We start from the raw sequence: 21,424 nt of genomic DNA, 5'->3' as shown, positions 1-21,424 counted from the left end.
GCAAGACGCGGAGTCCAACAGACACAGGTCACGGACCAGAAATGAAAGCCCGAGGTGGGGGGCTCCGCGGGCCCTGGGGGTGGCCTCCCAGGCAGGGACGCCAAGGGCGGCTGGGCCAGCCCCAGGGTCCCTGAGGTGGGGTCGGCGTGCTGGAGGAGACTGGCCGGCGGCTGGGAGACAGGAGGGGGCTTACGAGGTGGGCGCGGGGCTCAGAGGTGCTTGGTCCTTGGGGGGCCCACGGAGGGGCCTCGGGCCTGTTGCCCAGCTGCCAGCTCGCTGGTGGGGCTGCTGCTGACCTCCGCCCTCGGGGCCGGGCGTCTGTCTGTCCACCGTCCCTCCACCCTCAGGGCCGGGCGTCTGTCTGTCCACCGTCCCTCCGCCCTCGGGCTGGGGCGTCTGTCTGTCCACCGTCCCTCCGCCCTCAGGGCCGGGCGTCTGTCTGTCCACCGTCCCTCCACCCTCAGGGCCGGGCGTCTGTCTGTCCACCGTCCCTCCGCCCTCGGGCTGGGGCGTCTGTCTGTCCACCGTCCCTCCGCCCTCGGGGCCGGGCGTCTGTCTGTCCACCGTCCCTCCGCCCTCGGGCTGGGGCATCTGTCTGTCCACCGTCCCTCCGCCCTCGGGGCCGGGCGTCTGTCTGTCCACCGTCCCTCCGCCCTCGGGGCCGGGCGTCTGTCTGTCCACCGTCCCTCCGCCCTCGGGCTGGGGCGTCTGTCTGTCCACCGTCCCTCCGCCCTCGGGCTGGGGCGTCTGTCTGTCCACCGTCCCTCCGCCCTCGGGGCCGGGCGTCTGTCTGTCCACCGTCCCTCCGCCCTCGGGGCCGGGCGTCTGTCTGTCCACCGTCCCTCCGCCCTCGGGCTGGGGCGTCTGTCTGTCCACCGTCCCTCCGCCCTCCGGCTGGGGCATCTGTCTGTCCACCGTCCCTCCACCCTCAGGGCCGGGCGTCTGTCTGTCCACCGTCCCTCCGCCCTCGGGCTGGGGCGTCTGTCTGTCCACCGTCCCTCCGCCCTCCGGGCTGCAGCGTCTGTCTTCCTCTGTCCGCCATGCCTGTCTCCTCCTCACCCCACCCCGCACTGTCCCCCGCTTTCCGCACCCGCTCCCCCCATCCGAGCCCCAGCCCCGCCCCCGCCGTCACCCACCTGGGGTCTCACTGCCCCGAACCCCGCCTGCCCACAGGCTTCCGCTACTGGACGTCCAAGCGCGACGGCGAGGTGGCCCTGCGGCAGGAGGGCGCCTTCACCTGCCAGCCGCCCGTCACGGTGCACGACATGGTCATGAACACGGCCATCAAGTACGCCAACTGCATCGCGCTGGGCTCCAAGCACAGGAACGGCTGGCACCTGCTCACCTACGTCGAGTACTACGAGGAGTGCCGGCGCGCAGCCAAGGCCTTCCTCAAGGTACCACGTGCGCCCCGCCTGCGGGCTGCGGCCGCGCGCCGTCCGCCCCTCTGCGCCTGCGCACTGCCACGCCTGCGCCACCGCGCCTGCGCGCCACGCCCCTCTCAGCAATGCCCCTCCTCCTCCCGCGCCCCTCCCACCGACACGCCCCTCCCCTTCTGCGCCCCTCCCACCGACACGCCCCTCCTCTTCTGCGCCCCTCCCACCGACACGCCCCTCCTCCTGCGCCCCTCCCACCGGGGAGGCCTGAACTGTACCTGCATCCTTTCCTCTGGCTCCGCCCTCACCTGCGCATCCCTGCTCGCATCACTTAACCTCCCTCACCGTGGGCTGTCTCTAAATGCCCGTGATTTTTGTGCTAGAAAATTACTTAGGCTACACTTGTGAGCATAACATCACGTACAGACTTGGGGAAACACTGTGTTGTGCGCATGACGCTCGTGGAACATTATGTGTTAGCTGTACTTCCATTTTTTTAAAAATTACTCATCCTCACCATGCTTCAGTTTCCCCATCTGTAAAATGGGAATTTTATACATACATGATATTCAAAATAAAAAATTTACATATGGACATTTCCATTTTATATTTTATTTTTATTAAATTTGGTACCAAACGTTTTCTATTAGCATTTTATGTACAAATATATAAAATAAAATATAAAAACACCTAGCACAAGGGTTTGTTAGGAGAATTCAGGGAGTTTACACATATCAAACAGCCCCTGGCTCACCCTGAGCGTGACATCAGCTTTAGCTGTATTCTTATGGCTGTTGTTGGTAATGTGTCTCTTCCCCAATGTCTCATCTTTTTTTTTTTTTTAAGATTTGTTTATTAATTGGGTTAGGAGGGGCAGAGGGAGAGAGCATCTCAAGCAGACTCCCCACTGAGCACAGGGCCTGACCCTGGACTCAATCTCACGACCCTGATATTATGACCTCGTGGTTGAGCCAACTTCACAAGTTGAATGCTCAACCGACTGAGCCACCTGGGGGCCCCTCAAAGTCTCATCGTTTGAGTGAGGTCACCCCGATCACCCTGGGTCCTCAAACTCACCCCACCCACCCCCGCCATGCTCTCTATCATAGCCCCTTCGACAATTTTCTGCCCAGCTCTCATAGCCACATGGTAACATGGTTGTATAACGTGTTTGTTTAGTTGGTCCGTTCATGAGGGCGAGGGGCCAGACGCCTCATTCAGTGCAAGCCCCCAAAATACACAGCAGCACCAGCCCCTTGGGTATGTCTTCAATGAATGACTGCCCATTTATCAGATTAGGAAATGGGGATAAGAGACCTCTAGGGACTTGTCCAGTCAATGTCACGAACAAGTATGAAGGAAGTAGACAGGGAAAGGGGTAGATGAGCTGAGGCAGGGTTGAAATCTTACCACGGGGTGGCCAGTCAGAACCTCTCTGAGAGTGATAGTTCAACAAAGACTTAAATAACTGGGAGGCAGGAGGGGGCATCTAACTATTTGGGGGTATGTGTTGCAAGCAGTGGGAACAAATGCACAAAGGTCCTGGGGCAGGACAGTGGCTGGTGTGTTGGCTGAATGGCCAAGAGGCCCATGTGGCTGAAGCAGAGGGAGTGAGGGGGGGAGAGGGAGGTGGGGAGGGCAGGAAGTACTGAAAACAGGTCTTGCTGGGCCTATGGAGCTTTTGCGAGGAGTGAGATGGGAGCCATGGCCGGCTGTGAGCAGAGGGGTGTGCCCGGAGTTGGGTGCTCACAGGCACCTTCTGGCTGCTGCAGAGAGAACAGAATGGGCGCAAAAAGAGAGACCAGCTGAGGTTGAGATGAAGATGTTTTGGATATGTACGGCCTCAGGGGAGGGGATGAGAAGTGGTCACATTCTGAAGGCAGAGCCAACATCATTTCTTAATGGTCTGGGTGTCTGGGGGAAAGAAAGGTGCTGAGGATTATCCAGATTTCTGGCCCCTGCTGTTAACTGAGACTGCGGAAGGCAGGGTCGGCAGAGGGGAGTGGGCAAATTTAGTAATTCTGTTTGGACCATGTTGAGTTTGTGATGTCTTATTTTTTTTTAAGATTTTATTTATTTATTCGAGAGAGAGAGAGGCAGAGACACAGGCAGAGGGAGAAGCAGGTTCCCTGCAGGGAGCCCTATGTGGGACTCGATCCCAGAACCCCGGGATCATGCTCTGAGCCGAAGGCAGACGCTCAACCACTAAGCCATCCAGGCGTCCCTGTGATGTCCTCTTTAGACAAGGACACCAAGAGTGGCAACTGTACGCAGGAGTCTGCAGTGGACAGGAAGAGCCCACCTGGGGATCCCCTGGTTCTGCCGAAATGGTTGAATGGTCCACCCTCTTGAATTTTTAAGTCAGTCCAACGTCAGCACAAATAATCACGTGGGTATCCAGGGCTTGAACTATGCAGATGTTCACCCCAGCATTTTATCTAATAAAAGTGAAGAGGAAAAAGGATCTTACCTAAGTATCAACCAGTAAGGGGGGGGAATGTCACTAGATCATGATATTTTTTTAAAAGATTTTATTTATTTATTTAAGAGACAGAATGAGAGAGGGGCAGGGAAAGAAGCAGACTCCCCACTGAGCAGAATCCCCCCCAGCCTGGGGCTCAATCCCTGGACCCTGAGATCATGACCTGCACCGAAGGCAGACACTTCACCAACTGAGCCACCCAGGCACCCCTAAATTATGACATTTCTATATTACACAGTATCATAGAGGTGTTACATTTGATACCATAGAGAAATATTTAAAGGCTGGGAAAATAGGATGTGTGGTTTTATGACCATGGCAGTTTATGAAAATATAGACCTACCGCTGCCCTGATTTTGTCAAAGTAAAAAAAAAATATTGGGGGGTGGGTACATTTTGTTTGTATTTCCTCAAGGTTCTGCAATCCCCAATTATCGACATTTGGAGCTGGATCATTCTTTTGGAGGGGTCTGTGCTGTATGTACCTTAGAGGATGCTTCTCAGCATGCCTCGGCCCCCCCACTCGATGTCAGCACCGCTCCCTTCCCCCAGAATGCCTCCAGATGTTGCCCAAAGTCATATGGGAAGGCTGGATCATCCCTGTTGAGAACCACAGCTCTGGGTGACTCTGTGGTAGCCTGTAAGGGGGACGGATGGGCTATTTCATCAGCCAACAGAAGCACAAATGGTCAACAGAGAAAAGGGGGCCCAAGGTTCTGAGGCTCCCAAGCAGGTGGGGGCAAGTGGCGGGAGAGCCTGCCCGTGCCTCACCAGGGCTTCCTTCCCCAGCTGGGCCTGGAGCGCTTCCACAGCGTGGGGATCATGGGGCTAAACTCACAGGAGTGGGTCATCGCCAGCATCGGTGCCATCATGGCAGGGTAAGAGGGACCTGGTGTCTCCCTGGGGTACAGGGGGTCGGGAAGCCACCCACCCAGCAAAGGACAGTGGATTCTATCTTGAATCCATAGGGGCCTCATGGAAGAGCCCCCAGTTCGGGAGCAGACGAGGGCTCCTGCTCGGTCTGGGCTCCATGGGGTTTGTCAAGGGCTCAGCCCTGGGCGCCCACCAGCCTTCCTGACATTCTCTACCCGTCGAGCTCACACGCATCCTGCGAAGCCCGGCTGCCCTGAGCCCTCCTCCAAAAAGCCTTCTCCACTCCCCAGGGTTCTCCAGCATTGAGCCCTCCCCGACTTGCCCAGACCATAGGGGAGCCCCTAGAGGGCAGGCCCCACACCCAAGCTGTCCCCGAGTCCCACCTTCAAGAAAGGCGTGCCGTGGTGCCAGGGCATGTCCCCCACACTCTGTGCCCTGCCTCAGAGACTGTCTCTCCTTTGGTAAAACCAGCCTCTGGGCAGCCTTGCAATCCACCAGTGAGTCCTCACCTCTTGGGTTCTGCTTCCAGAGGCTTCTCTGTTGGCATCTTGTCCACCAACTCCCCGAAGGCCTGCCAGGTCATCGCCGAAAGCTCGGAGATAGACATCTTTGTGGTGGATAACGACAGACAGCTGCAGAAAGTCATCCAGGTTAGTGACTCTGGGGCCTGCGGGCGCCAGGGGGCTCGCCTGGGGGAGGGCACAGTTAGGCAAAGGCACAGCCCCTGCCTAGTAAAGAAAAGGGGTCCAATGAGCAGTGCGCCCACCATCCATCCCACTGGTACCCATAAGCTGGGAACCGTGGGCTCCATGGATGGATGGGTCTGGGGCCCCAACGAGGTCCCAGGCATGTGCTGTTCCTGCCAAATGGCCCTCGCACTGCTGGCCGTGGCAGGTGTTCGTGCCTGAGGGAGTCAGAGCCCGCCCAGTGCTAGCTCCGGGGCTGACCCCCAACACACCCCAAACTGGAGCTTAGATGTGCCCACTGCAAGGTGATCCTCTCTTCCCACTTAAAAAAAATATTGTGGTAAACCGCACATAACATACAATTTACCATCGTAGGGCTTTTTAGCGTATCGCTCAGTGGCATTGAGTGCACTCATAGTGTTGTGCAACCATGACCTCTGTCTGGTTCCAGAACATTCCATCACCTGAAAAGGAAGCCCTGTGCCCATTAGTGGGGACTGTTCATTCCCCCAGCCCCGGCCCCTGGCAACCACCGACCCACGTTCTGTCAATGTGGATTTGCCTGTTCTGGGTGTCCGTCTTAATGGAACTGTACAACAGATCCTGAATTTCCTTGGGCCCAGGGCTGATCCAAGTGAGGTGGTTCTGGGTGTGTGGGCTCCATGGCTCAAAGGCCACCTCCACTAACGCTGGGTCCTAGGGCGAGGTGTTTGGCTTCCTGGTGCCTCGGTTTCCCCACCTGTAAAATGGGAATGGTCATAGGACCTGCCTAATGGCTTTGGTTCCAAGGATGAACTAAGTAAACCTGAAACGGGCTAGGACAGAGCCTCTCAGCGTCGGTGTTCGACGCTAACACTATTGTCAATAGGATCATCAATGGGATTATCATTCCGATTTGATCTTTGCTCCTGGGAGGGATGGGGAGAGATCCATGGGCATACGGGGCACCCAGAGGAGATGGACATCAGGGTTATGCCCACCCACGTTCGGCCGCCCCGGGGGAGGCTAAACGTCTTCTCCTCCCTCCCACATACCACCTGTAACTCTATGCCATAGGGAACCAGTAATGGTCCTACAGCTGACACTTCTGTGCCAGTCCCTGCCCGTCCTGCAGCCTGAGCTGAACCCTGTGAAATGGGGACCCTAAGAGGACCCATGACAAGTGAACAGAGGCATGTAGGCAAAGACGGGGCCACCACGAAACACCCACTGGGATGTTAAACAAGATCCAGTTGTTTTTCTATGATTTGGATGAACAAAGAGTGGTCCATCCGTCCCACCAAACAACAGCAGTGACGGGGCTGTAATCACGCGGCTGCATCTGAAATGTGCTGAATGGTGGACACCGGGGGGGAAGGCCACCCTGTGTGATTTCATGTATGCGAAGCCCCAGCAAAGGCAAAGCTAGGGGACAGAAGTCTAGATCAGGGGTCGCCAGGTTGAAAGGAGGAAACGGACCACGAAGGAGCCTGAGGAAACCTATGGGGTGATGTAAATATCCCAGATCTTGATTTAGGTGCCGGTCACACTGCCATGTCTGTCAAGACTCCTGAAACTATACAGCTAAGAAGGTGACTTTTACTGCATGCCAATTATTCCTCAATAAATCCCAGCCTCCGTGGGTGAGAACATAAGATGGTGCAGCCACCACGGAATGCAGCGTGGAGATGCCTCAAAGCTTTACAGCTACCAGCAATCTTCTGGACACTTACCAGAAAGAAGTGAAGGAAAGATCTCGAAGATATCTTGGCACACTCAAGGTCACAGCAGCAGTGTTCACGGTACTCAAAATGTGGAAATAACCCAGATGTCCGTGGATGGATGAGCGGATCAACACAATGTGGGGCATCCACACGCTGGGATATTGTTCAGCCCTAGAAAGGAAGGGGCCCCGACATCTGCCCCCGCGTGGATGGGTCCCGAGGACACCGGGCTCAGGGAGGGGACACAGGCCCAGAAGGACACCTCCTGCAGGACCCTACTCCCAGGAGGTCCCCAGAGGAGGCCTGTCCACAGAGACAGAGAGGAGGTGGTGGGAGCCAGGGGTGGGGCAGGGGGCGGGAGGTCAGTGCTTCCTGGGGACGGGGTCTCCGTGTGGGGAGACGGAAGGTTCTGGAGATCTGTTTCACAGTAGTGCAAATATACTTAACACTACAAACTGTATGCTTAAAAATGGTTGAGATGGTAAGGTTTGTTACGTATTTTTTTACGTATATTTTTTCAGCAATCAAAATTTTTAATTTTTTTAAAAGATTTATTTATTTATTTGTTCATGATAGACAGAGAGAGAGAGAGAGAGAGAGAGAGAGAGAGAGGCAGAGACACAGGCAGAGGGAGAAGCAGGCTCCATGCCAGGAGCCCGATGTGGGACACGATCCCGGGACTCCAGGATCGCGCCCTGGGCCAAAGGCAGGTGCTAAACCGCTGAGCCACCCATTTTATTAAAAATAAAATTTTTAATGTTTATTAAATAAATAAGTATATAAACCCAAGACAAGGTCTGTACAGGGTTTATGTGGCCTGGGTCATTGTCCACCTGGAAGGGGAGCCCCTGATGACTTGGGGTTGCAAACTCAGACGCCTAAGGGGACCAGCAGGTGATGAAAAGAATGACACTCCTACTGCCCGGCTCTCCCCGGAGAGCCAATTCCATTCCGGGGCGGGCAGACTGCTGCTCTTCCTGTCCTGTACCTTTGCTTCCCCAGGTGATACCTACCTGCTGGCGCTTCCCCATGTCTTTATCCCCGGCTTTCCCAAGAATCACACCGGGATGCCTGTCCGGACCTAAACTCCCAATCTTTCCCCCCAAAATCTGCTTTTTCCTCCGTGTTTCCCATCTTGGGTGGCAGCAACTTCCTCCTCCCACCTGCTCGGACCCAAAGTCTGGCTCCATTCCTGAGTCCCCTCTCTCAGGAAATCCATCCTGCTGGCGCTGTGTGATCCGCACCAGGAGGCCAAGGATGTCCACACCCTAATCCCCCGGAACCTGTGATCGTGGCACCTCCTGTGGCCAAAGGGATTTCGCTGATGGGATTAAGATTAAGGCCCTTCAGCCGGGAGATGATCCTGGATTATCCGGGTGGCTCCCCTATAATCACGAGAGCCCTTCAAAGCACAGAATTTTCTCTGGCTGGAGACAGGAAAGATAAGGCTGAAGGGAAAGCAGAGGGATTCAGAGCCGGAGAGGAACTCCAACTCCTCACCCCCACCCCCCACCCCCACCCTGGCTTAGGCTTTGAAAATGCAGGAAGGGACGAGAAACCAGGGAGTATGGTGGCCCCAGAAGCTGAGGAGGGCCCCAGAGCCAGCCAGCAAGGAGACAGGCGGACCGCAGGCCCGTACCCACAGGGAACTGAATTCTTCCAACAACCTAAAGGCGCCAGTTCCCAGATGAACGATCCTGCTGCCGCCGAGCCTCCAGGAGGAACCCAGCCTTCCCACACCTTGATTCTGGGCTTACCAGATTCTGAGCAGAGACCCCCAAGACCCGCCCCCCGCCCAGGCCACCTCAATACATGGTACCTTAGGGTATCCCAGCCAGCCTGGGAAATCAGGGCAATCTGTGTGTCCAGGACCCCTCGACATCAAAAGGAAAATACAGGGGACACCTGGGTGGCTCAGTGATTGAGCATCTGCCTTTGGCTCAGGCTGTGATCCCTGGGTCCTGGGATCGAGTCCCGCGTCGGGCTCCCCACAGGGAGCTCCTTCTCCCTCTGCCTGTGTCTCTGCCTCTCTCTGTGTCTCTCATGAACAAACAAATAAAGATCTTTAAAAATATATATTTATATATATCATAAATATATTATAAATATATGTTTTATTTATATATAAATATATATAAGTATACATTTATATTTTTTAAAATTTTTATTTATTTATGATAGGTACACAGTGAGAGAGAGAGGCAGAGACACAGGCAGAGGGAGAAGCAGGCTCCATGCACCGGGAGCCCGACATGGGATTCGATCCCGGGTCTCCAGGATCGCACCCTGGGCCAAAGGCAGGTGCTAAACCGCTGCGCCACCCAGGGATCCGTATATGTTTTATTTATATATAAATAGATAAGTATATATTTATATATATTTTATAAATATATATATATAATTATATATAAATATATAAATGAAATATATATTTATAAAATATAAATTTTTAAAAATAAATTCATAAAATATAAATTTTTAAGAATATATATTTATATATAATGAAATATATACTTATATATTTATATATCTATTTATATATTTTATATATATTTATATTTATATATATATAATACTCTCCTTTTTTAAAGAAAAGAATTATTTAGGGGCATCTGGGGGGCTCAGCAGTTGAGCATCTGCCTTTGGCCCAGGTCATGATCCCGGAGTCCTGGGATCAAGTCCTGCATTGGGCTCCCTGCATGGAGCCGGCTTCTCCCTCTGCCTGTGTCTCTGCCTCTCTCTCTGTCTCTGAGTCTCATGAATAAATAAATTAAATCTTAAAAACAAAACAAAACACAGCAATGATGACAGAAACGCAGTTCAGAAATGGGCCAAGGAGTTAAGACATTTCTCCAGAGAAGAAACAGGAATAGCCAACAAGCCCAGGAGAAGATGCTCAATGTCCAAAGTCATCCAGGAAGTGGGGGGAGAAGCCCCAAGGAGAAGCCACTTCACACCCACGGAGATGGCTGTTATCAGAAATGCAGGTGACAAGTGCTGGAGGCGACAAGTGCTGCAGAGGATGTGAAGCCCCTGGAGCCCTGGTGCACAGGTGGCTGCTGTGGGAGACAGTCTGGCAGCTCCTCGGAAAGTCAACCATAGGGTTGTCATATGACCCAGCGACTCCACCCCGAGGTCATTACCCAAGAGGATGGAAAACGCGTGTAAACTTGTACGCAACTTTCACAGCAGCACAGTCATGGGAACCCCCCAGCCGTCCACCGGCCACCGAACAGTAAACTGTGGCCCATCCACACCCTGGGCTGTTACTTGGTGACAAAAGGAGGGAAGCGCTGACCCATGCTCTGACGTGGATAGACCTCAAAACCGTGATGCTGGGGACCCCTGGGTGGCTCAACGGTTTGGCGCCTGCCTTCAGCCCAGGGCATGACCTGGGATCGAGTCCCGCATCGGGCTCCCTACATGGAGCCTGCTTCTCCCTCTGCCTGTGTGTCTCTGCCTCTCTCTCTCTCTCTCTCTCTCTCTCTCTGTCTCTCATGAATAAATACATCTTTAAAAAAAAAAAAAAAAACCCATGATGCTCAGCAAAAGAAGCCGAACACAAAATGCCACGTAATGTACGATTCCAATCATACGAAATATCCGGAATAGGCAGATCTGTAGAGACAGGGAGGATTGATTCGTGGTCGCCAGGGGCTGGAGGACGGAGGCATGAAGTTACCAATGATGGGCACTGGGTATCCCTTCGGGGAGATGGAATGTTCTGGAACTGGAGGTGACGGTCGCATAACATTAACGTACTAAATACCGCTCGACTGTCCACTTTGAGATGGTTAAACTGGTAAATTCATGTGAGTTTTTCGTAAGAAGAAAATTGGGGGGTGCCCTTGCCGTCTGCGTGGGACGTGCTGGGGAAACGGGCTGGGGGCTCCCCCGCGCCCACGAGCCCCGCGGTCTGTGGCAGATCCAGGGCTACTTGAAACACCTCAAGGCCATCGTCCAGTACAAGGAGGAGATCCGGACCCGGCTGCAGAACCTGTACTCCGTACGTGCCACCGGGAGGGCAGGCTGGGGGGCTGTGGCAGGGGCTGAGGTCTCGGACTCGAGGGCCCCCCCACCCATCACTGTGAGCCCCCCACCCGCCGCCTCCCCGCAGTGGAGAGGGTTCCTGGACCTGGCGGATGGCATCTCGGAAGACACGCTGGACCGAGTCATCGACTCCCAGAAGCCCAACCAGTGCTGCACCCTGGTCTACAGCCTGTCCGTCACGGGCCCCCCGAAGGCCATGATGCTCAGCCACGACAATGTGAGTGTCCCATAGGGGGGGCAGGCTGGGGCTCCGGGGGTCACGGGGACGGAGGAGGGCTCCTGGGGGTGGAGAAGGGAATGGCCCGCGGGTGACGGCTCAGGTGCCTCCCAGATCACCTGGACCACTGTGGCCACCGCCCAGAGACTGTCTTACAAGTGCCCCCCGGAGGAGCAGGAGGTCCTGGTGAGCTACCTCCCTCTCAGCTACATGTCGGCCCAGCTCTTCGACATGTGGATCTCCATCTTCGTCGCCGGAGCCCTCTACTTCGCCCAGCCCGACGCTCTGAGGGTGAGTCCCCTGCCGCGGTGGGTGCAGGCCAGGCGGGGGAGGCTGCGGGGGCAGGGGCCACCCTCCATGGGGTGCTTGGCCCGGAACTGAAACCCCAGCCCTGCCCCTGTCCCGCCCCGCCACGAGCTGCACGACTTCGGTCCTTGCCCTCTCTGGGCCTCAGTCTCGCCATCTGCGAAGTGAAGGGTCGGCAGCAGGCATGAGCTAGTGTCGTGAGGGATGGGAAGCCTGCATCCGCCACCTCCCACGAGGCAAAAATTGGAGAGGTAGGAAGCTTAACCAAGCCATTAAAAGAGCATGTGAAAAAAAAAAAAAAAAAAAAGAGCATGTGAAAAAATAAAAATTAAATTAAATTAAATTAAATTAAATATAAATTAATTAATTAATTAATTAAATCTAAATAAATAAATAAATAAATAAATAAATAGCATGTGAGTGGAAACAACACGGGTGCCCATCCACAGAGAAATGGAGAAATAAATGCGTTCCACCCATACAATAGAGTATGATCCAGCCTTAGGAAGGAAGGGACCCCGACACCTGCCCCCATGTGGATGGACCCCCAGGACACCGGGTTCAGGGAGGGGACCCAGACCCAGAAGGACACAGAGACAGAGAGGAGGTGGTGGGAGCCAGGGGTGGGGCAGGGGGTGGGGGTCCGTGCTTCCTGGGGACGGGGTCTCCATGTGGGGAGATGGAAGGTTCTGGAGACAGATGGTGGGGGTGGGTGCAGGGCAGGGTGAGTGTGCTTCATGCCGCTGAGCCGTGCCGTTAAAATGATTATTTGGTGTTGTGTGCATTTTACTGCAATAAGACAAAACAAAAAAGCACACGAGGTCACTGACCTACATCCTGAAACATCGATCACAGTTGTGTTGACTCCGAATGTAGAAAATCACACGTTTCCCATCAAGACAGGGAGGAGGGAACAGCTCTGAGCAGAGGCGGCCGCAGACTTGTGCTGCGCAGGGGCCAGGCAGCGAGTGACCGAGGCCTCCCTGGGCCGAGGGGCAAAACTGAGGCTCATCACAGAGGTCCCCAGGGGTAGGACAACTGTCTGCAGCTTGCTCGTGGCGAACCTGGAAAACGTTACTGATGCGAAAGCTTCAGTTTCATATTTTTGCATGTCACGAGATATTCTCCTTAGAACTCTTTAAAGGCCTTGCATTTATTTATTTTTTTAGATTTTATTTATTTATTTATTTGAGAGTAGATGAATGACAGTAGGAGCAGGGAGGAGAGGCGGAAGCAGGCTCCCCGTTGAGCAGGGGGCCCAACCCGGGGCTGGATCCCAGGACCCCGGGATCATGACCCGAGCCGAAGGCAGACGCTTAACCACCTGAGCCACCCCTTTAAAGACACCCCTTTAAAGACCTTTTAATAATGTGAGAGCCAGGGACGCCCGGGGGGCTCAGTGGTTGAGCGCCTGATTGCGGCCCAGGGCGTGGTCCTGGGATCCCGGGATCGAGTCCGAGGTCGGGCTCCCTGTATGGAGCCTGCTTCTCTCTCAGCTTATGTCTCTGCCTCTGTCTCTCTCTTGAATAAATGGATAAAATCTTAAAAAAAAAAAAAAAAAGTGAGAGCCAGCTCCCCGGGCCTTGGGGCCATCGTTGGCCCTCGCTGCCCTGGCGAGTGGAACGGGCGGCTCCGTGGGCACCAGGGGGCTCAGCGCCGCTTCAGTCCCGACTTGGGCCTCCAGCCTGCCTTGCTGGCATGTCCGCTGCGGCTGCTGAGGAATCTTTCTTGGTGACTGATAAGATGTGGAAAGAGTGACAAAACCGGAGTTTGTCCCCCACATGCGTCCTGTTCTCTCCCGCCGTCCCTCCCTGTCTCTTTGTCTCCTCGTCTCTCTCTCTCTCTCCATCTCTCTCTCTTTTTTGTCTCCCTCCATCTCTTAATCTCTGCGTGTCTCTGGGCTCCCTATCTCTGTACCCTCCGCTCCCGTCCTTTGTCCACCCACCCCTTGCCCCAGACTGAGAGTTCCGGGAGATGGTGGACAGGACCCCAGAAGTCGCCAACAGTGTGACTGAATCTCTCGTGCACTGAGCCACGTGGAGGAGGACACGGATCCTGTGTGTCCCCTCATGGGGGTTGGGAGCAGCGGGTCGTTGCCACCCCCTCTGAGCTCTGGCGGCGGCGGTGACCGGCTGCCGGCCCTGGGGGTGGGGGGCCGGGGGCCGGGGGGCAGGCAGGGCCCGGGGCCGCCGAGGCAGGGTCATCCGGGTGCCCATGTGCCGTGCACTGCAGGGCTCCCTGGTCGACACGCTGCAGGAGGTGAAGCCCACCACGTTCCACGGCGTCCCCTGGGTCTGGGACAGATTGCTTGACAGCCTCAAGACCAACCAGCTCGCCTCGAGCCCATTCCGGAGGAGGATAGACAAGTGGGCCATGTGGCTGGGCCTCAGGACAAACAAAAGGCGGATATTGGGGTGAGGCTGGGTCTCAGGGCTGCCCATGGGGGGGGTCCCTGCCCGAGGGGCAGGCCCAGAGTCCCCAGGCCCACCTCCGCGACCCCATGTCTGTTCCTCAAGGCAGCTCCATCCGCCGCTGTGCTTCAGCCTGGCCAAGAAGCTGACCTTCAACCAAGCCAGGAAGTTCCTGGGCCTGCATCACTGCCGGCAGTTCTTCAACTTGGGCCTGGGGCTCCCCAGAGCCACCATGGATTACTTCCTCAGCCTCAACATGCCCATCTTCGAGCTGTACGGCTTGTCCGAGAGCACGGGCATCCACACGCTCTCCAGGCAGCAGGACTTCCGGCTGATGAGGTGGGTCTTGGTGGAGGGATGGGCAGACGGGGGACAGGGTTGTAGGACAGGGGGGATGGCCAGGGCTGACCTTGAACCCCTGCTCCTTGGCCGGGTGCACGTGGTCACCCTACTCCGTTCTTCCCCCACCACGGAAGGCATATCCCAAGGAGTGAAAGCAAGTGAACCCACGTTGGGGGGGGGGGGGCGGGACCGGAGGCCCTTCCGATTCATTTTTTAATTTGCAAACTGTTTTTACTAATGGCCGATAATTTCGGACACCCTGGCCCCTCGGGGGAGAACACATTCACAGCTGCGGAGACATTACCCTCAAACTTAGCCCCTTGGTACAACAAACAGCAGTTCCTGGTCTCTGTGGGTCAGGAGTTTGGGAGCTGCTCCTGCGGCTGCACGGTCCTGGCTGGGAGGCCCTCACCGGCTCGCCCCCAAGCTGTGGGCCAGGGCGGCCTCATCCGAAAGCTCAACCAGGGCTGGAGGAGCCACTTAGAGGCGGGCTTCCTCCAAGGCTGTAAGCAAGAGGCCTCAGGTCCTTGGGGCTTTTTTTTTTTTTTTTAAGATTTTATTTATTTATTCATTCATGAAACACACACACACAGAGAGGCAGAGACACGGACAGAGGGAGAAGCAGGCTCCCTGCAGGGAGCCCAAGGCGGGACTCGATCCCGGGACCCTGGGATCATGCCTAGAGCCAAAGGCAGGCGCTCACCCGCTGAGCCACCCAGGCGTCCGCCCTCCTGGCTTTCAGCAGGAGGCTTTGCTTCTTGGCTACACCAACCCATCCATAGGGCCACTTAGGGGTCCCATGCCATGGCTGACGGCTCCCCCCCATATAGGAGACCCCAGGGAAGCCACACTCTCCTTTAGGACTAGGATGGCCAGATTCAGCAAATAAAATACAGGACACCCAGGGAATTTGAATTGCAAACAACCTTTTTTTTTTCTCTCTTAAGCATAAGTATATCCCTTGCAATAGCTGGGATATACTTACACTAATACAAAGATTTGTCATCGGAATATAACCAGGCATCTTATGTTTGATCTGACAACCCAATTATGACCTAACCTCAGAAGTGGCACTTTATTATTTCTGCCACATCTGAGGGGTCAGGCCGTCCAGCCCTGCTATTGCCACCACTGATGCACTGATTTATACCTTAGTTCAGCCCCTCCCCCATTTCCCAGGAGACTTAGCATGTTGAATAAAAAAGGACAAAACAGGGGACTTGGATGCGTCAGGGCCCTTTTGGTGTGCTGGCTCTCTCTCCTGCCCTCAGTCTTCTTAACCTGGGGCTCACCTCTCCGCCAACGACCCCGGGGTGACCATTTTCAAAGATAAAGCCAGACACCACTCAGAGCGATGGGGACCACACTCTGATTTTATCCACAACCGCTCCTGCAGTGAGAAGGGCCCAGAGTGACCCGACCTCCCCTTCGGTTTGGGTCGAGGGGTCAGGGCGGCCTCGAGGGGTCTGCGGGGGTAGGGGTGGTGGTGGGGGCCTGGGCGGCCTGGGAAGTGGCAGTTACGCAGAGCGGGAAGGCGGGAGCTTCACTAACCGAGTCCATCGGGGCCTGTAGGCTGGAGCTTCTCCGTGTTTGTGGCAGGAGGTGGAGGCCAGAGCACGCTGCCCTCCGTGGGGGGAGGGGGGCCCAGGCCTCCCAAAAGCACAGGAGGAGAGAGCCAGTTACCTCCCTGGATGTTTCCTTCACGAAAGGAGCCGGTGCCGGGTGGTAGGTGCCGGGTGGTAGGTTTGCATCTCAAAGGCCAGAGAAAGGACTCATCTGCAAGCCTGCTAAAGTAGCTAGTAATGGGGTGGTTGAAGGGGCGGCTGGGAAAGTCCCCGGCAGCTTGGAGCTTTCCCAGGCAGGAGTGTCAGGGGCCCCAGCCACCCGGGGAGGCGGCCCGAGCGTGCCGAAATGCTGATGTGTTCCCAAGTGTCTCCGTGGGAGTGGATGAAAGGCTTTGCGCTCAGAGCCTGCAGTTCTCGAGACCCGGGCCGAGGGCTAGCGAGAGCAGGCCCAGGGTTTGGTCAGGGAGACCGCCCGCGTCGCCGTCCTTAGAGCGCCTTGGCTTTGGGGGGACGGGAGCGACATTCAGCAGAGACCGGATGGAGAGCCAGGCACAAGGCACGGCGTCTCCTGAACCCCCAAACCTAGGGAGGCAAGGGCAGAGGGTGGACGGGCATGGAGGCTGAAGAGAGGACAGGGGACTCGGCCAGAGCTCTGGGCCGCCTGGGTGGTGGTATGTGGAGTGGCCAGCCCACGGCTCCGCGATGCTCTTCTGGGGAGCCCGCTCGACGCGGGTGGGGTGGACACTGCAACGCCTGCTGGTGGTGCCCATCGCTGCGGTTAGAGCAGGGAGCCGGCCGGCAGGAAGCCCTGCCACTCGGGCGTCGGGCTTGCCATCAGAGCAGCCCTGGATGCTTCCAGAATAAGACAGCGGGGAGCCTCTTGATTTTCCATTCTTCGTTGGGCACTTTGCTCGTTGCGGGAGCGTCTGACCGTGAACGAGGGGCTGGGCATGGGCTCTCACGGAGTGGGTCTCAGTTCCCGGCTGTTGTTGACAGAGCATCACAGGCCAGGGGCTTTAAAAAAGAAAATTAAATTTAAAAACGCACAGAAAAAAAAAAAACATTAAATAAAAATAAAAAACTTAAAAAAATAAAAAGCGCACAGAGCTTTAGTCTCAGTTCTGGAGGCTGCGAGATCAAGGTGTCCCTGACTCGGCCATGGGCGGCAGGGCCTCTTCCCGGCTCGTTGCGGCCGGCCGGCTTGTCTCCGTGTCTGCACGCCGGGGAGGGACAGCAAGCCCCCTCTGGCGCCGCCTCCTAAAGGACATCAGTCCCACCACGAAGTTCCCTCTCTTGGGACCTCACCCAAACCCAACCATCTCCAGATACCATCCCATTGAGGCTCAGGGATTTTTTTTGGGGGGGGGTGACCCAGTTCAGTGCATGCAGGCTGCGTCCTGGGTGTGGGCCAGGCTGGCGCTGAGGCCCTGCCCTGAGCCTCCAGACAGCCCGAGGAGAAAGCAGGCAAGGCCCCGGGGCGGGGTCCAGGTGCCTGGCTGGGAACCTCCAGCTGTGAGAGGTGAAGCCCCAGCCGGCTCCCCCCAACCCCCCCCACCAACCCCCCTGGCGGGGGGGTCAAGGAAACACGCCGGGGGAGGAGGCAGGTAGATGCCTCATCCTTGCCTGGGTTGTACGTTTTCCTCTCCTGCCCAGGTACCTTCCATGGCAACCAGCTGCACCGAAAGGTGTCTTGAGTTTATCTGCCTCTTGCCTTGTCCCCTCTGCTCACCTGTGGGCTCCCTGCCAGCTTGGCTCCAGGTCAGGGCAGGCGGAGCCTTCCCTCAGCCTGGGGGAGCACACCCCCTTTCCATTCTGCATCTGCCCCCTGCTGCAGATCTGCAGGGTTCTGGAAGGCCTAGGATCTGAGCAGTCGGGTGCCTGGTGGAGGAGGAGCACGGAGCGGGGGCACCCCTATGCCAGGGGGCATCTTTACCAGGAGTGTCTGTGACACCCCTTCCCTGTCACTGTCCCCAGCTGCGGGAAGTCCCTCCCCAGCACCCACACCAAGATGCAGAGCGAAGACGAGGAGGGCATTGGGGACATCCACATCTGGGGCCGGAACATCTTCATGGGGTATCTCAACGACGAGGAGAACACCCAGGAGAAGATTGATGTCCACGGCTGGCTGCACACGGGGGACCTGGGGTTTTTGGACACCGATGAATTCCTCTACATCATGGGCAATGCCAGAGGTGAGCCAGACAGGGCTGCCAGGTGCTACCTCCGACCAGGCCCCACAGGGCTGCTGTGGACAGCGGTGCAGGTTGCACACAGCACAATGACGGGGGTGGACTAAAGTCCCGCTTGGAGGAGGGCCGGGGTGGGGGGGGACGCCCTTGGTGCGCCTGAGCTCTGCTTCTGTCGTTTCGGAACACCAAGGGGTGGTCCGGGCTCCAGGAGAGGGGACGTGATATGGCTTTTCAGGACCGCAGCCCCGCTCCCTTTCCCCAACGCAGACATCATCACCCTCAGTTCGGGGGAGAGGATCAACCCGAACCCCATCGAGGCGCGGGTGAAGAGGCACATTCCCATTGTGCGCTACGTCGTGGTGGTGGGTCAGGACGCGCCCTACCTATGCGCCCTGCTCACGCTGAAGGTACCTCATGGCTGGCCTGGAGCCTTGTGGCCGCCCGGGGGGCTGCCGGCCAGGTTCAGGACGGGAAGCCAAGCCTGGGGACGGGACGGGCCGGGCCCCTGGGGGAGAGGCTCCTGGCCTGTCTCTAGAGAAATGCAGCTGGACCGGAGCCCGGCCCTCCCAGCCCCTCGGACGCGGGGACGTGTAGGGCGACTGTCCCCAGGCTGGGCCTGTTTTCTCATTTGCGCCATTGGGGGGTGGGGGATGAGGGGTAGGGGGATGGGGACCTGGCCCTTCTGCGGGGGAGGGTCGAGAAGACAGTGACCCAGGAGGGCGAGCCCCAGCCTGGGGAGCTGGGCTTGGGAGTGGGCACGGGGACAGTCTGCCAGCTGCCAGCCCCGTTGCCCCCCAATGTCAGTGCCAAGTCAACACGGACACAGGGGAGCCCCGGAACGCGCTGACCAGTGAGGCGGTGGCTTTCTGCCGGCACCTCAGGAGCCAGTCCACCAGGCTGTCGGACATTGTTTACGACGGAGACCCAGTGGTGCTGGAGTTCATCAGTCAGGGGATCGACGCCGCCAACGCGGAGGTCAGCTCAGACAGCGCCAAGATCGTCAAGTGGACCATCCTCCAGACGGACTTCTCCATGGTTGGAGGGGAGCTGGGTGAGCTGGGGCGGGGAGGGCAGCTGGCACCCAAGCCCCTGGCCAGCTCATTAAGGGCTGGGATCCCAGCACCCCTGAGGAATGCGGCAGGTCCTAGCGCAGGAAGGAGAGTGTCAGGGTGCTCTGGGAGGGGCCTATTGTACCTCCTCCTTGGGCCCCCCCATCCAAGCCGCCCTCTGTTCTGGCACTGGGTGCCCCCCCCCCCCGTACCCTTAGGATGGATCAGACCCACTAACATCTCATCCTGTGGTGAGGGGGGCCCCTGCGGGGGAGTGGGGACAAGAGGAGGCCCCGCCTTGGACCTGATTCTCTTACAGGGGCCACCACCAAACTGAAGAGGGCCGTGGTGGCCAAGATCTACCAAACTGAAATTGAGAGATTTTACGAGGAGGACGAGGAGTCCTAGCAGCCAGGAGAGGCCCCGGGCTTCCTGCTTGGTCACGGGGCTTTGATCCCCCTCCCTCCATCCCCCTATCAGGGATGATCGGGATGATCAGAGGATGGAGGAGCTGACTGTAGAGGGAGGGAAGCTGCTCTGAGCGCCAAGTGCCCATCGGGTGGTTTTAACTAAGATGCCCCCCCTCTATGGGGCAGTGTTTTAGATTTAAAGGTAAAAGGGTAATAAAATGTGGTTTTGCTAAAGCAGTGGTTCTTACCCAGTGACCCTGCACCCCCCAGGACACATGTGGTGATGTCTGGGGGCAGTTTTGGTTGTCCCCACCAAGGCAGGCAGGTGCTACTGGCAGCTGGTGGGGGGAGGCCAGAGAGGCTGCTCAGCACCCCACAGGGAGCCAGCAGCACTTCCCACACCATGAAAAACTGCCCGGCCACAAAATGTCAATGGTGCCGAGGTGGGTGAGGGGTTTCTCTCTGCAGGCTCTGGGAAAGTAAAAAACGGAGCTGATGATGCTCATAGGCTTCTTCAGTTTGAAAACTATAGACACGCTAACGGCGCAGGCACGTCCCCCTCCCCGGCTGTTTGCGGGCACGCGGAGACGACAGCTGGGGGTTCTCTGGGAACCCACCTAAACGCCAGCTAGGACACATTTTTTTTTTTTTTAATTAAAATGAAACCAAAAATGTTAACGGGAAACTTCAGAACGAGATAAAGGGAATGTTCTAGAACTCGAGCTGATGAGGTTATGTGGGAAAGCAAACACGCACACGCATCTGGGGACATTCTAAAAAGGGGACGATAATTAACAAAGGGGGGGGACTGGTTCTACCGGATAATACAGAAATTACAAAGCAGCAGTAATTGAAAGCTCAGCGATGGGGCATCAGTAATAGATGCGCAGAGGAGAGGAGCCGGCACAGAAAAACAACAACAACAAACCCACATGTGTGCAGGAGTTGAGTGGCCTTTCACGTAAGTGGGGGAAGCACAGGTTCGCCCGTGACCGTGACCGTAACTGCGGACGGAGCCCCTCGGGTGGCTGGGCCCTGCCTCTCCCTAGGGTGGCCTCCAGACAGAGCAAACCGGAAGGTGAGAAGAAGGGAGAGAAAGACAAACTGCTGGAAGCAGCCGGGAGAGAACTTGTGAAACGCAGGTGGTCCTCGGCAAGGAATAAGCCCCCCCCGGGGGGCAAGGGCCTGATAGAGACACAAGGCTTCCGCGTGGTGAGGGACGCTGTGCACAGCACACCGAGGGCCACGTCCATGCTCCATGAGGAGCCCCTAGAAAGGTGGGGGAGGCCAGAGCAGGGCTGGAGGGGTGAGGCGAGCTGGACATCCCCACCCTCCAGGGCTCGCGAAGGGCTGGGTCCTTGGCCCCAGGTGGGCCTTCCCCGCGTGGTGGGGCTCTGGCAGCCCTGGGCACCCCTCTGGACCCTCCCTCCCTCGCTCCCTGCCGCGGGGGCTCAGATCAGACTCTGCCCCGCAGGACTTGCACAATCTTCCCCTGGTAGGAGAGATGGGGCAGGGGAGTAGAGGTTTTGCTCAAGCCAAGAAAGGCTCCTGGGGACGCCGGTGGGGCCAGCTGTCCCGTTCTGCCACTCGGGAGTCCAGAGCAAAGCCCTCGGCAGACCAACCAGCTCTCAGCAAAGGAGCACTTCCACGGGTTTCCACCTATCTTGCCCTCTATCACCTCCCCCCCCCCACCCTCCCGTTCCCCCATCTTGTGAAGTCAGGCTCCTTTTTCAACTCCAACCTTGCGGCCTGCTTCCAAGGAAAC

General features: G+C 56.8%; 1 protein-coding gene across 1 annotated transcript; it reads left to right on the top strand.

The window, feature by feature from the left end:
- The first annotated feature begins 1,040 nt into the window (after positions 1-1,040).
- LOC112911856 (long-chain-fatty-acid--CoA ligase ACSBG2-like) lies at positions 1,041-19,657 on the top strand. Its single transcript, XM_025988546.2, has 12 exons — positions 1,041-1,397; positions 4,648-4,736; positions 5,261-5,381; positions 11,046-11,126; positions 11,238-11,387; positions 11,502-11,678; positions 13,926-14,059; positions 14,210-14,443; positions 17,986-18,203; positions 18,468-18,607; positions 19,005-19,251; positions 19,569-19,657. Exons 1-12 carry the CDS (start codon positions 1,041-1,043, stop codon positions 19,655-19,657), a joined length of 2,037 nt encoding a protein of 678 aa, XP_025844331.2.
- Positions 19,658-21,424: the final 1,767 nt, after the last annotated feature.

This window comes from Vulpes vulpes, chromosome 9, assembly GCF_048418805.1.
Source record: "Vulpes vulpes isolate BD-2025 chromosome 9, VulVul3, whole genome shotgun sequence".
Classification (NCBI taxonomy): Eukaryota; Metazoa; Chordata; class Mammalia; order Carnivora; family Canidae; genus Vulpes; species Vulpes vulpes.
The sequence above is the reverse complement of the archived record's forward strand: the minus strand, read 5'-3'. Positions and strand labels throughout refer to the sequence as shown.

Excerpts from the sequence above, each read along its gene's own strand:
- LOC112911856 (XM_025988546.2), top strand. The coding sequence starts at position 1,041 with ATGCCTGTCTCCTCCTCACCCCACCCCGCACTGTCCCCCGCTTTCCGC. Across the intron at positions 11,388-11,501 it reads TGATGCTCAGCCACGACAAT|ATCACCTGGACCACTGTGGC; the intron begins GTGAGTGTCCCA and ends GGTGCCTCCCAG. Across the intron at positions 14,060-14,209 it reads TTCCGGAGGAGGATAGACAA|GCAGCTCCATCCGCCGCTGT; the intron begins GTGGGCCATGTG and ends CTGTTCCTCAAG.